General features: G+C 44.8%; 1 protein-coding gene across 18 annotated transcripts in view; it reads left to right on the forward strand.

Moving 5' to 3' along the window:
- PTPRT (protein tyrosine phosphatase receptor type T) overlaps nt 1–15,463 on the forward strand; it is a 617,797-nt gene that overhangs the window by 425,928 nt on the left and 176,406 nt on the right. For all 18 annotated transcript variants that reach the window (XR_013987409.1, XM_081009187.1, XM_081009202.1 and 15 more), the window contains exons 8-9: nt 11,177–11,473; nt 11,778–11,887. Coding sequence is in view for 17 of the 18 variants with exons in the window: in XM_081009187.1 (XP_080865313.1) it covers nt 11,177–11,473; nt 11,778–11,887 (407 nt within the window). In the remaining variant the exon portion in view is untranslated. The remainder of the gene's footprint in view (nt 1–11,176; nt 11,474–11,777; nt 11,888–15,463) is intronic.

Raw genomic sequence — 15,463 nt, forward strand, 5'->3', positions numbered from 1 at the left:
CACATTTTCGCACCGCAGGCGTGGGCATGCGCTTCCGCCGCCGTGGACCTGGACGCGGTACGACGCGCGCTACAGACGGATCCGTTCGCACAATCCAAGATGGAGGAGGTGCACAGAGGGACAGCAAAGGACGACGAATTCCAGATACACGATGGCCTGCTAACCCACAAAGGTGCTCTCTACGTACCGGGAGACGATCTCCGCACGAAGGTTCTACAGCAGTTACACGACGCACCCAGCGCGGGTCATTTCGGCAAGGAAAAGACGGCGGACTTAGTAGCCAGGGACTTTTGGTGGCCCCAGATGCGAGGAGAGGTCACGGATTACGTCGCCAGGTGTGACACTTGTCAAAGGTCCAAGCCAGTGCACAAGAAGCCAGCGGGATTGCTGGAACCGCTGGAGACGCCACTACAGCCGTGGGAAAGGGTGGCGCTGGACTTTGTTACTGATCTGCCCAGTTCGCGAGGCAAGACGGCGGTGCTTGTGGTTGTAGACCTCTTCACCAAGATGGCGCACTTCATTCCTTGCGCGAAGGTGGCAACAGCGGAACAGACCGCCAAGCTGTTCATAGACCACGTGTTCCGGGTGCACGGCTTACCACGGTCCATCTTGTCCGACCGGGGTCGCCAATTCATTTCCAGTTTCTGGCAGAAGCTCCTGGGCATCCTGAATGTCAAGATCAACTTAGCGTCGGCGAGACACCCGCAAACCAACGGCCAAGCGGAGAGGGTCAACGCCATCATGCAGCAGTACCTGCGATGTTACGCCAATCAACAGCCTGCAACTTGGGTGGACTACTTACCGATGGCCGAGTTTGCCTACAACAACACGAAGCACGCGTCAACGGGGGTGACACCGTTCTTTGCCAACAATGGGCGACATCCCAGAACCTTCCCGGCGTTGGAGACAACGACGCAGGGGGAGTCGCAGGGAGCTGAGCATTTAGCAGCAGAATTGCAAGAGGTCCACGAGGAGCTACGACGGCACTTGGAACTAGCTAAACACGCCTACAAGGTGCAGGCAGACAGGCACAGGAGGGCAGGAGAAGACATCCAGTTGGGGGACTGGGTGTGGTTAGCAGCTCAGGCGGTGCCGGCCAAGTCGTTGGCTAAGAAGAAGCTAGGACACAAACAGCTAGGGCCATACCAAGTTGAGGGCAGGATCAACCCCGTAGCTTTTCGGTTGACACTCCCAGAAGGTTCCAGAATGCACCCGGTCTTTCATAGGTCGGTGCTTACACCCTACAAAGCCCCACACAGATTTCAGGAGCCAGGGACGGCACCAGACCCACGTAGAAAGTCACCGGGGGGGGGGGAAGTCACCGAGGGCCCCGACACTCAACGAGGCCACGGAAATTCTGGACTCGAGATGGGGGGAGGAGGGAGTGGAATACCTCCTCGCCAGGGAAGGTACCCCGGCCAGCGCCAACAGTTGGGTGCCAGATTATGCTCTGGAGGAACCTCTTCTCAAAGATGAGTTCCATGCACTCTTCCCACACAGGCCCATGCCAGCGGAGTATTTTGACGACTGGCTTTTTACGCCCACACTTTCAGACAGCACCTTCCGGGGGTTCTCCTCCGCAGAGGGGACCACGCCGGAATCGAGCCCTCCAAGGGGATCGTGCTCGGGGGTGGACACGGACCGCTCTTATTGGTGGGACGATCAACCAGAAGTGGGGTGGCGACGGGAGCCTTGGCAAGCAGCATCGCCTGAAGTAACAGGGGGAGGGGAGGACTTGGATGTGTTGGGGGAGGACCCTGGTTTCGAGCACTCATATACTGAACTGGAAGCAGAGGAGATCGACGTCGACAGACTGTATCCAGCATCTACCCCCGCTACAACGGAGCTCCCGGAACCTGCGCCCGAGCAGCGGGAGGGGGGAAGGGGGGGCTTCGAGGGGGGGATGGATGTCAGGGGTTCAGGGACAGAGGCACAGGGTAGGCAGGAGATGGAGAGCGATGGGGATGAATCCCAGGACAGCAAGGAAGAGGGTGACAATGACTCAAGAGATTCCATGAGTCTTTCCAGCGAATCAGAGGATTCCCAGAAGGGGGCGCCGGTGGTCAGGGCCAGGGGAGCCCCAGGGGGGAGGTGTCAGGAACAGGGGGCCAGCAGGGGATCCCAAAGTGGCAGCTGGGCGTCAGGACCAGCCTCCCCGCCAGAGTGCAGCGAAGGGGGTGGAGGTTCCAGTGTATCAGGGGAAGCAGCTCCGGCAGCAGAGAAGGGAGGGAGGTCGGAGCAAGCCACCCTCCCGGAAGGGGAGGGGAGTAGTGAAGGGAGTAGTGTAACTGTCAAAAGGAAGGTTAGAGGTTGGGCGCGCGCGCCAAGTTCAAATGTAGAGGCGCGCGGAAGTACAGGGAGCCCGGAGGAGGAGCCAGGTCTCAAAGCCCGCAGGAGGGGGGAATCGCAGTCTGGGGATTCCGCGTCAGGGGAATCCAGGAGGGGCGAAACCCCAGGGGGCAGGAAGACCCTGCAGAAAAGGAAAGAGAGGAAGAGGTGGAGCAGCGCAAGCTTCTTAAACTGGTGCAGGGGAGGGACTGACTCAGAGGGGACTTCAACGGTCTAAGCGTAACAGACGTGGGGCTGCGCGCCTCGGATGTGAAGCAAACAATGAACTGCAATAAACACTTTTGTATATAAGAAGAGATTGGCGTTGGTCTTTTGTGAGCTGAGACTTGAGGCAGCCCTGACAGATATAGATATAGATATAGATGATATAGATATAGATATAGATGATATAGATATAGATATAGATATAGATAGATGGATGCTGTGCATTAAGCCACTATATTATTTATTTATTTTCCATACTGCCCTTCATTCAAAGACCTCAGGGTGGTTTACAATATAAAAACACAAAAATACATACCATAGTATCAAACAAAAACAGTGCCCCCCACAGTTTAAAAGACAATACAGTGGTACCTTGGGTTAAGAACTTAATTCATTCTGGAGGTCCGTTCTTAACCTGAAACTGTTCTTAACCTGAGGTACCACTTTAGCTAATGCGGCCTCCCGCTGCCGCCGTGCCGCCAGAGCACGATTTCGGTTCTCATCCTGAAGCAAAGTTCTTAACCTGAGGTACTATTTCTGGGTTAGCGGAGTCTGTAATCTGAAGCGTCTGTAACCTGAAGCATCTGTAACCCGAGGTACCACTGTAGATGATTGCATTAGCCAAAGGCCTGGGAGAAGAGGAATGTTTTCGCCTGGCACCTAAAGATACTTAATGAAGGCGCCAGACGAGTTTCCCTGGGGAGAGGGAACCAGGCAGAGGGCCTTCTCGGTAGTGGCGCCCACCCTGTGGAACGCCCTCCCATCAGATGTCAAGGAAATAAACAACTGACTTTTAGAAGACATCTGAAGGCAACCCTGTATCGGGAAATTTTTAATGTTGAATGTGTTACAATTTTTTGTGTGCTGCCCAGAGTGGCTGGGGAAACCCAGCCAGATGGGTGGAGTATAAATAATAATAAATTTTATTATTATTATTATTATTATTATGCAACAGGGGAGCGACCACAGAAAAGTCACATTCTCATGTGGCTGCCCTCCAGATCTCTCGCAGAGCCGTCACACAAAGAAGGGCCTCAGATAATGATCCCAGTGTCTGGGTTCAAATAATGATGGATGTTCATGTGGGGTGGTTTTCTGCAGAATAGTTTTGAAGCAACCATCAGTATAAATGGCTGCTGGTCATATGAACACACTTTCTGAAGCTAGGAGAAGGCCATCTGACGGCAGTAAATGCTGCTTACGGGACCTAGGAAGTATTATAGGCCTGTGTGCGTGCAATGTTGCATAATCATTATGAGTAATTAATAACAGATAGCTAACGATTATGATTTATAAAGTGCTTGCACTGCACAGTAACAAAATTTAAGACAGGCACTGGTCACTAACAAAAGGAAAAAAGAAATCAGAGGAACCCACTAGGAAGGGAAATTAAATCACCAATGGGTAGCTCAAGGTTACTCAACCTATATGACTGCCGGTGCTCTATAGTTTTGGTCTGCACAATAAACTGTGTTCTGCAAAGCTAAATGCAGCTTACCAGCCACAGTCTGTGACTTATGAGGTGCTTGGCAACCAACAACTAGCAAAAACTAAAACACGCAGGTTTATTAACCCCGCAGAGGGACATCAAATATTGCTAGTGGGCTGCACCTGCCTTGGAGAATCACAGCTTGGGAAGACTCTGGCTGTGGAATTTATGGTGGTTGATTCCTGTTCTGGAGGACAAGGGTCACCACTGTTTGAACTGCTGCTTTTGGCTACAGGTGGGAATGGCAGGTGGAAAAAGGTGCTTGAATCATGTGACACTTTTGTTGCTTCACTTGCTTCGCCATGAAGTACTCTGTCACTGTCTTTATTCTTCAGGAGGTTGCTCTTTTTGCAGAAATGTACACTTTTAATTGCCTGTTAGTTGGCTGGCGAAATATTTATTGTTCACATTTTGTAAGCCCCTGTTGGCTAGGCATCTGTGATAAATAAAAGGATGGTGTAGAAAGCAATTTTTAATGTCAACCAGGAGAAGAAGAAAATAGAGAGATTGATCTTAGTTCTCATCTTTGTCTCTCTCTTTTTTATTTCTAGAAAAGTCATGCTAAGAATCCCTCTTTGATTAATTGCTTTACATGCTTATTCTGTTGTGCTTTGTGCAGTATTACAGGAACCATGGGGTTGGAAAAGCTATCCGTCTCTGCATGAGAAACCTGCATTCGTTTAACTGAAGCATGTGGATTTGAATATTGTTTAGTTACATTTGGGCAGATGCTCGGAAGGACACTTTTGAAGAAATAGCAACCTTTGCTTCAAACAAAACAGGATTCTTAATTCCATGAGCCTAGTCTGCACAAACTGGGTTGTGATTCAAGGACCCCCCCTCCCCCCGCTTGGGGATAAGAAAAACACAAGGACACAGTATATAAGGTTAATGAGCTAGAAAAGGCCACAACTTTATTGATTACAGCATGTGAGAGGTATTGGCTTAGGCATTGGATAAACAGCAGAGCTTGACTCTACCCCCTCATGGAGGGGTGAGTCTAACAAGGGTTAACCACCAGTAGGAGGGGAGCCTGTTGATGCAAATACAACTGTAAGCTCTCCCCTGATGTCACTGGGGGTCGTGCCATGGCCCCCAGCCACCAGCAGGGCATCGGGCAGGATCCACGACTGCTGGATTCCTTTAATGGAATACCCATAAAGTGAAGGGGTAGGCAATGGCCACACCCTGCCCTTCCATACACCAGCAACATATTCCAATGCCTAGCCGCCAATACCAGAAAGTTGTGACGATTTGCTACGAGGTAGGTGAAAAACCAAGTGGCCGGTGCCATTTGCCAATTGGGTAAAAACTCCTACCAGGCCCCTTGGACAACCAAGGCGACTAACCAGAGGTCCATAGCAAGGTCAAGCACGAAGCGATGAACTAAAGGGAAGGGTGGGTGGGTGACCCGTTGAAACCTGGCAGCACAATGAGGGAAAAGAGCTGCCGTGGCCACATTTGAGCGGCTAAACCCTGCCCCCGAGCTTCCCTACAACTGGAAGACTAACTGGGGAGCGTGGCGTGGCAGCAATGACTGCAAGCAGGGGCCGGAACGCCCCCTGCGAAGCACGGGAACGGCTCCAGATCACAACCCCTCCCCTCCGAGAGGAGGAGAGGCTTTGTAAACAACCCAGGCTCAAAGTCCTAGAAGACTTGCACGCAACCTTGTCCTTGACAGCCTTGGACATCCAGGTGAAGGGATACCTGGCTATCGCTGTCAGGACCAAATCGCTTTGAGTAGGTGGCGTGTACAGGCCCCAAAGTATGCCCATTCCAGATCTCACTTACCATAGTAGTCTTGATATTCAAGTCTAGAAAAGCACTCTTTCACAACCGAAGGGTGGCCATGCAATATATAAGCAATTTTAAAAATGGGGGTTCCACAATTAAAACCTCACCCTCTTTGGTTGTCAGCGACCTGAATTTGGTGGTACCTGAGGAAAGCCTCATCTGCTGACCTAGGTTCCTAGACAGGTGGATGTGGGAACAGGTGTTTTTTTTTTCCAGGTACCAAAGTCTCAGGCAGGTAGGGTGGTCCTAATGCTTGTATTCTCTTTACCCTCCTTGTGATTTAAGCTGGGTGGCAGTACATTTCCATACTTGCCTCCTTGTGAATAGTCCAAATGCCTATTCCCATAGGCAGGCCTTATTTAGTTATCCTTTTTGAATACAGCTGTTGGATATTCTAGAGCAGAGATGGGGAACGTGGCTTTCCAGATATTGTTAAACTGTAGCTCCCATCAGCACCAGCCAGCTGGGCACTATAGTTTGTTAAGGGTGTTAAAAGTTGCTAGGACACCCCTCACAGCCACAATTCTCAGCACCTCTAACAAAGGATGGTTCACAGAATTCTCTGGGAGAAGCCATGGCTGGTGAAGCAGTATAAGAAGTGTGTTAAATGTGTGGTGTGGTTGCTAATTTTTAAGTCAGTCTTAAAAGCCTCTCTCTCTCTTGAAACACTTCCTCTTAAAAGCTGCTATCTTAGCATTGGTTATTTTAGTATTGACAGTTATGTTGGTTGGGTTGTAATTTATACTGATATTTGTAAACCATTCCAGCTGGCCTAGGTTTTTAAGATTGCTAGCATCATTGTTGTTGTCATGTTTATTTTATATGGGTCATATTCAACTGTCCAGTTCTGGTAGCAAAAGCAAGTGCATGGGGCTTCTCCTCTCACACATTCCTTTCAACTCCACCAAATCTGCTCTGGAGAGTTAGGAGAACCCTTAAAAGAGAGGGAAGGGAGAGGAAAGAGGAGTTAATTCTGGTGGGCAGGCAGAAAGGCTTCCACTGATGGAACAATCTCCTTAATACTATGTTGAATTTTATCCCATCCAGGGCCGTCTTACCCATAGGTGCTAGGGGTGCAGGGCACCCAGGCACTGGGCTCTCAGAGGTGCCAGGCCAAGAGTCCAGGGCCCGAGAGTTGAGTCCAGGGAAGAGCCTGTCGATCGGAGCGCCGCAGCAGGCTCTTCTGCTGCGGGTGGCTCTGTGCTGCGAGTTGGGGGGCAACCGAGCCAGTGAGACGCTGAAGTGGCCTTCCAACTCTGCCCTCCTACGCGCCTGGGACTGGGCAACTGGGGGGGCTGGGCGGATCTTTGCACCCCAGCGCTGCATATGCTTACGACAGCCCTGACCCTATCTGTACTGTTTCATTATGTTATGAGTTGTTTTGGCTTTGCCCAGAAGTGCAGCACACAAGATACTTTAAAAATAAAAATAAATTAAACACTTCTTTAAATAGCAGCACACCGGGCCTGTTTCCCCATCCATGCAAGATAAAATTATTTTGCATATTTAGAATGTTGAGCCAAATTTGTATTTGTTAAAACAGGCTTCAAAATAAATGTGACTATATTGAAGCTTTTTTTTCTTCAAAAAAAATGGTCATCTATTTCATAGATAGAAACAGCACACCAGCTGCTCAACAAATCTATTCCTTGTTCATGAGCAGAAGTAAAAACAATGTTTTGCTTGTTCTCTTCTGCAACAATTTTTAGATTTTCTTTTTCATGTCACATGATTTTTAGGACAGATGTCTACAGGTTTCCTTAGGGTTTTTGTGTGTGTTTTGTTGTTATTATTATTTTTTTAAAAAAAATACTTTTCTTATATATTTTGCTTCTACAAACTAATACAAGGAGAATATAGAATTAGCAGGCAATATAATTTTATAACACCTTGAAATATTTCTTTATTTGACAAAATGTAAATACCACCTGATTGCAGTAACACCTCAAAGAGGTTTGGAAAAAGAAACTCTTTAAAATTATCAGTAAAAACAGTTAAAAGTGGGCATTTAAAAACATTCAAAACTCATTAAACTTATACAATAAGCTAAAGTCAGATTTAAACACATGTAACTTCTACATGTCCGGATAGGTATGCTTTAACAAAAATGCTTTAAGTAGGTGCCAAAAAGAGTACAGTGATGGCACCAGCCTGATGTCAGTAGAAGAGTTATGAGAAACAGAGGAATTATGAGTGGAAATTACCGGTATATATAATATATCACTATGTTATGCATGTCCATATGTGCTCTCATGGTGAACAGTTGGTGAATACAGTATTTGAGTTTTACTGTACACAGTATCGAAATGCACACAGTAATATTGCATATTATTTCATTCATAATAATGTACCACCACTGACATCTGCAAGGGATGAAGGTAACAAGACCCTTCCTGTGATGATTTAAGCTGGTCACAAGCCAGCTCTCTCAGGAAGAACTGGGTGGCAAGAGCTGCCCTGACTTCCTAACTTAGATGTTGCCTCTGGATATGATTTGGGGATGAAGAGTGCTTCTGGGAAGGGACTGCTCCTCTGAAGTGCAACACAGCCACAAACTAGCATGAACACTGGCATGTGCTGGAATTTGCTTTCTCCTCTTCTCTCCCATTCCTTTTTCCTCATGTGCCAAGGATCTTTAGATTGTGAGCCTGAGGAACAGGTGCATCTTATTTTTGTAAGCTGCTTTGAGAGCCTTTCAAGAACAACACACACTTTAATGTTCAAAAAGTTAAAATATGCACAAATGGGCTGTTGGGGTCATATGACGAAAGCTTGCATGCTTTCTTTCTAATAGAAGACAGAAACAACAGGTAATGCAATTCAAAGCATGTTAGAAATAAGCTGCTTATAATTAGAATTAGAAGAGGAGAGCGCAAAATATAGTCTGAAGCTCAACATCAAAAAAACTAATATCATGGCCACTGGTCCCATCACCTCCTGGCAAATAGAAGGGGCAAATAGAAATGGAGGCAGTGAGAGATTTTACTTTCTTGGTCTCCATGATCACTGTGGTGGTGACAGCAGCCACGAAATTAAAAGACACCTGCTTCTGGGGAGAAAAGCGATGACAAACCTAGACAGCATCTTAAAAAGCAGAGATATCACCTTGCCGACAAAGGTCCGTATAGTTAAAGCTATGGTTTTCCCAGTAGTGATGTATGGAAGTGGGAGCTGGACCATAAAGAAGGCTGATCACCGAAGAATTGATGCTTTGGAATTATGGTGCTCTTGAGAGTCCCATGGACTGCAAGAAGATCAAACCTATCCATTCTGAAGGAAATCAGCCCTGAGTGCTCACTGGAAGGACAGATTCTGAAGCTGAGGCTCCAATACTTTAGCCGCCTCATGAGAAGAGAAGACTCGCTGGAAAAGACCCTGATGCTGGGAAAGATTGAGGGCACTAGGAGAAGGGGACGACAGAGGACGAGATGGCTGGATAGTGTTCTCGAAGCTACCAACATGAGTTTGACCAAACTGCGGGAGGCAGTGGAAGACAGGAGTGCCTGGCGTGCTCTGGTCCATGGGGTCATGAAGAGTCGGACACAACTAAACGACTAAACAACAACATATTGGGGGGGGGGCAAGAGAGTGGGGCCCTAAGTTATAGCTTGTTTAGCTTATACGTAAATCTGGCACTATTTGGGCTGAATGTGTGTTGGTTTTTCTACAGATCTCACATCCAGTGATGGCAGTCAGGCATGGAGCAAATCCAGTGGAGATAATCCTTAAGACACACACATAAACAGCATTCATCTTCTGCACGGGGCTTCAGCTGCTACAAAGCAAGCTCCATTTGTTGATCTTATGAAAGGAATCCCATATATCGTTGGCTTTCTGTTCACCACATGAACATACATTGTGGCTTGGATGCATAATGAGGCAGCAAATCTGAGTAAATTATGACCAGGTTACATTTTGCAGAGGTCACAAAAAGCCAAAGAGAATGCAATTTTGTCTCCTTGTAATTACTTTTCTCTTCTAAATTACCTCCATACAAGAACGGTGGCTGAAAAGCACCAGGACATCTATTTAAATGAGTTCAATAGCCCTGTTAGTGTACACCAAACATTCTTAATGCACGTTAATGCTGGAAGGAAACTATTTACCTAATCCAAACAACAAGATGTTATAAGAACTGAAGAAGATTCACTGTGTTAATATGTCTGCAGATGATATGTCTGCACAGGCTTTAAGGAATGAGTCAAGCAACACATTACATGGTCATTTTTTCCTTTTTTCTTGCTGTATCAATAAAAAAAAAATACATGGTCATTGTCATTTGTTCAAAGCATTTTGCACACACTGTTGTAGAAACCATAAGAGTGTTGTGAAGTTAAAAATACATTTCTGGTATTAAAATTTTTCTGCATCTTCATACTAGTGATATTAGTTACTGGTCATAGTGCAGGTATGAAATTTTGTTTTATGCTGTGGCGTTTGCCCTCCTAGGTGTGTGACATCATACTGGGTTCATAAGGAAAGGGTTAACTAATTGTAAAATGACTTACCTATAGGAAACCAAGGGGAGGAGTTAGAATTAGACTTGTTAAGAAGTCAGTCTGGAGTTAGAGAAGAGAGAGGGAGGATAAGTCTGTGGGTTGGGTTAGTCTGATGTGAGAGAGTGAGAGAATCTCTTAAGAGGAGTCAGTCAAACAGTTGCGATAAACAGTCAGAAGGTATTAGGAAGGTATAGGCCGGTAAAGAAACTCAGGTTAAGAAACTGACAAGAAAATTATCTGAGAAACCATAAACTTGTTAATGCTTATAAAATAAACTTGTTTATTTGGTTTAATTTTAACAACTGTCTGGACTCAGTGTGTACCCGAGAGTAACGGGTTGGTGGCAGCGGGGAAGCGAGCACAGTGGTGGCACAGGGATCAATAGACCGTCAAACGTCCGGGGACCCTGTGTGATCGCCACATATGCTAGTGTTGTTTTATTACGCATTGTTTGCTTTTCATTGTTTTGTACACTGCTTCGAGATTTTTGTACATTAAACTGTTTTATAATATGAATTCATACTTCCCATGGGAGTACCCAAGGCATTTTGATCCCTGACAAAGAAATTCAAATGGCAAATGGCAAATAAGTGACGTTATTGACCATTCGTTGACCCAGGCAATTCCATCCTATGAGTCCTTCAGTTTTTCTTCCATATGATTAATTCCCTGTTTGACCAAAATAACTGAGTTTTTCATCAAGTACTTAAATAGAACAACTATTATTTATTTATTTAAGTAAACTTAACGTATTTCTACCAGCAAACTTAACAAATGAGAAGAGAGAAAGGTGTACCTGTTGGATGCCTACTTACCTAAAGATCATGTGCTTGCTTCACAGATCCTGTACATGGTCCACAGAATGTGGAGGTTGTTGACATCCGATCTCGGCAGCTGACCTTGCAGTGGGAGCCCTTCGGATATGCTGTGACTCGTTGCCACAGCTATAACCTGACAGTCCATTACCAGTATGTGTTCAACCAGCAGAAATATGAGGCGGAGGAACTAATTCAGACGTCATCACACTATACTTTGCGGGGACTGCGACCATTCATGACTATCCGACTGAGGTTGGCTCTTTCAAACCCAGAGGGCAAGATGGAGAGTGAAGAGCTGGTAGTTCAAACTGAGGAGGATGGTAAGGAAAAAAGAAAGCGCTAATGACTTAAAATGTTAAAGTAGTTGAAAACACAAGTTGTGACTATCAGTGTGTACACGTGCATACACATAGACAGCCACAAAATGCAAGGGAGGCAATAATAATAATAATAATAATAATAATAATAATAATAAATATTTATATCACAATCGTAACTAGCCTGAATGCCCTATTTAAGTAGATGACCTGAGCAATTCTGAATACTCCTTTCTTGTGGGTGGAAATTTTAGAAGAAGCTATAAGTATTGTAAACAATAACTGCTTTTTCTCATGTCCTTCCTAGTTCCTGGACCTGTTCCCCTTGAATCGATTCAGGGTGGACCTTTTGAAGAAAAGATCTACGTTCAGTGGAAGCCACCAAATGAGACTAATGGAATAATTACACTCTATGAGGTAAGGGGAATTGATTGTTAGATGATGCAAGATGTACTTCCACCTGTGGTGAATGTGGCATAGATGCCTTTTAGGTGTTGGCTGTGTGTCCCAAGGCCTGCACCTGGTGTTGGGAAGAAAAATCTATGAAAAATACTGCAGACTAAAACTCTGGAATAGAAGAGGCCTAGGGGCTGCCTTATTTCCAGGTATAATTAGCACTACATGAGTAGTTTTACTGCATTGCACGTGCAAATGCATTTATACTTACATTTGTGCGGTTGATATTGTCTCATGCCCACCAGTTGGTGGTCATCTTCTGATGTGGGTTCATAGATAATGGCATCCACTTTGCACCTTCTCTGTGCAGTGTCTGGCATTTGCTATATGACAATGTATTTGCTAATAACTGCTGGGAATCTTAGGGCCTGCAGACCGCATCTAGTCATTTTACTTCTCACTGTAATTCCTTTTGTTCTATAGGGAAAAACAAATATCCTCTTTTCATATGAGTTGAGTTGTTGTTGGTAGAAATCCTTTCTAGGTTGGAAGCAACCCACAGTCCTTACAATATGTACTCTTGGCCTGCATACAGATTTCCCTGAGCTTTTCTGTTAAGTGAAATAATAGTCTTTTGGGATCATTATCCACATCATAATGGATAATGGCCATAGCAGAGAACTGGGGTGGGGGTTGCCTGTGGGCAGGATATCATTATTACTTTAATTTTAATCCACTCTGAGAGTCCTGTGTGCTCAAGAGTGGGGCAATCATTACCAATATAAAATAGAGGAAGTGAAAAATCAGCAGTGTTGACAAGGTAGCCAAATGAAGTTCATGAACTCCTGTACAAAACTTAGGTCCTGAACTCTGTATGACGGCAGCAAGGGATTAAATGTGAATACTAAAATTCCATCTAGTTTCCTGCCTATAATTTTCTTGAAAGGCCCATTTGATGCACTGGAAAAATATATTTTAAGGTAGAATACGATCTTGCCTGTTGCGTCTCATTTCAACCACTTCTATGACTGTAGCAATTCTACCGGTTGTCTGTGCTGTAAAAACAGATGGCAGAGGGCTGGCTGTTTGCAGCAAGGTTAATGTGCTGAGCCTCTCACATCTGGAAACATGATTTTCGAAAGTGGTTTGGGTCAAAGTAAGAAATTGAGTTGAATAGTTTCAGCTGAGTCTCTGGTGGATGTTTGCACATGTCACTAAAAGGCTTCCACAATTTGTTCTTCCTTGTAATGTCTGGGCAAAGGAAATCCTCAGCTACATGAGGCATTAGTGTTGAACATTGCAGCTGAGGCACATGGCAGATTGGTAGATGGGAAATGGTTTGCAAATGAATTAAGACAATACTGTTTTGTTTCACTGTTTGGCATGACAGGTGTGTTGCAGATCCCAGAACGTGAAGGCAGATAATAAGCTGCACACTGAATCTTACCTCAGTGGAAACTGTTTTCTGGGAATCTGTATGATCTTGTGAGTTACTATGAAAATAAAAGAGCATCAGTTACAATGAAAAAGATAACACCTTGTAATTTTTTAGAGACAGTTTGCCATTTACACTGCCTGCAGGTACAGAACACTGGAAGGATTTTCCCACTCCTGAAGTTACTTATCCGACTGAACAGATATAGAGTGGGGGTGATGCATCATAAAAATCATCTTGGTTGATTCCACATAAAAGTGTTTAATTGATAATGGTCATCATTTATTCATTCAGCTTGTTATAGAGCATCCAGATGAGATGGCTGAGAATGTGCACTGACCACAAAATTGGTTCAGGCTCTACTTCAGATCTGTTGGTCCACAGTGATTTGGAGATTTTTTCTCTGTGTGTGTGTGTGTATACACACACACAATTTTAAAAATAAATCATGCAATTATGGGCAAATTAATAATAAATGAATGAACAAGAAACTTCCCACACTGCAAATAAATAAGTTAGAAAGAATCCACCACCAGGAAACAAGAAATTGATAATTAAAGCCATGTTGTGGCTGCGAGGGGAGGAAATCTGTGGTTTAACAACTGTGAATGTGTGGAGAGGAAATTCACCTCTTACTGGATTTCAGGTGGGGGAGCAAGGGACCTAGGTCATCATGAAACTCATCTCCCCTCCATTTCCCCCTTTGCTTTGCCCTTCAGTCCCAGGCATGACATTACTGATATCACCTATTTAAGGAGGCATTTCCTGTTTCCTGGCGATCTCTTTAATTACTTCATTTTATTTTATTTTTAGGGTAATTGCATAGCTGCATAATTATGATTATAAATTGGTGGTTGCTTTTTTTTAAAAAACGAGCAATTAAATAGTACACTGTGGGGTCATGGTGGTGACCCTACAGTGTGCAGAGTTGTGTCCTTAATGAATGAGCATTTCTTTTCCCCTGGCACTTACACTTACCTAGAAGTAAATCCTACTGAAAACTACCTTGTAAATATATATGCTTAGGATAAAGCTGTATTGGGCAGATTTTCATGTGGTGTGGTGAAGTGAAGTGGTCACTCCCATGAAGTTTGTTCATCATTTGACAACCAGGAGAAGCAAAATACATCAGAATGGAAGATTTGGAAGAGGGGAAGCTACTGCTGATATTTATCAAGAATCTTGTCATTTGGGGCAGGCAAGGGAACCCAGACTGAAATACCCCCAATATTTTAGCTTCTAGATGCTAGTGGAACCATAAAGTCCATGTCCCACAAAAGCTGGTGGCTTGTTCTTTCCAGGACTGGTCCTTTCATTAGGCAGAATGATGCAGGCATCTATCATGATGGGTGCTGGTGGTTGGGGGGGGGCAGGTGTGTAGCCCTCTCTGCTCCCTTGGTCATTTTTCTTGATTCCCTGAACATTTACCTATGTTGGAACAAAGATATGTGTGTGCTGTGTGCACTGTGCCTCTTAAGCCGGGGACAAGGATATCTAAGGAAGTGTCTCACCCACTTCTCAGATACAGAACTGCTGAAAATATCATACGCCCCAGAGTTGCACTCTGCTTTGTTGTTTTTTGAGTTTGTATGGATGATTTTATTGGTTTTTTTTAAAAAGAGTTTGTTGAGTGGATTTTATAATTTTTAGAACTTTTGTTTGTGTGTTCTGTTCTGTTTTTATTTTGTATACCACTCTGATGGTCTTATGTTGTCAAGCAGTCTATAAATTTGTATAATAATAATCTAACCTGCTGTCTCATAACTGATGTTGACATAAGATTCAGCTCTCAGTTTAGTTTGACTTCCGTAAATTGAGTGAGGACTACCCTCTCCTTTGCCTCAGGCAGTAAAAAATGCCGTGTGATAGCCTTGAGTCTTTCTGGCAAAAGTTGGAATGCTATGCTTACCTAGACAGGCTGCCACCATAACATCTGTCCCAGTGCTTCAAATACAAGCTGTCTTGGCCAGCAGTTTTAGTTTGCAAGTTATTATATCCTTGCCATAATGTTGATTCATTCAGTCAATCAATAACAATGGCTGACCTTACAGACTCTATACAGTGGTACCTCGGGTTAAGTACTTAATTCATTCCGGAGGTCCGTTCTTAACCTGAAACTGTTCTTAACCTGAAGCACCACTTTAGCTAATGGGGCCTCCTGC

The sequence above is a fragment of the Podarcis pityusensis genome (genome assembly GCF_964106645.2).
Source record: "Podarcis pityusensis genome assembly, chromosome: 6".
Classification (NCBI taxonomy): Eukaryota; Metazoa; Chordata; class Lepidosauria; order Squamata; family Lacertidae; genus Podarcis; species Podarcis pityusensis.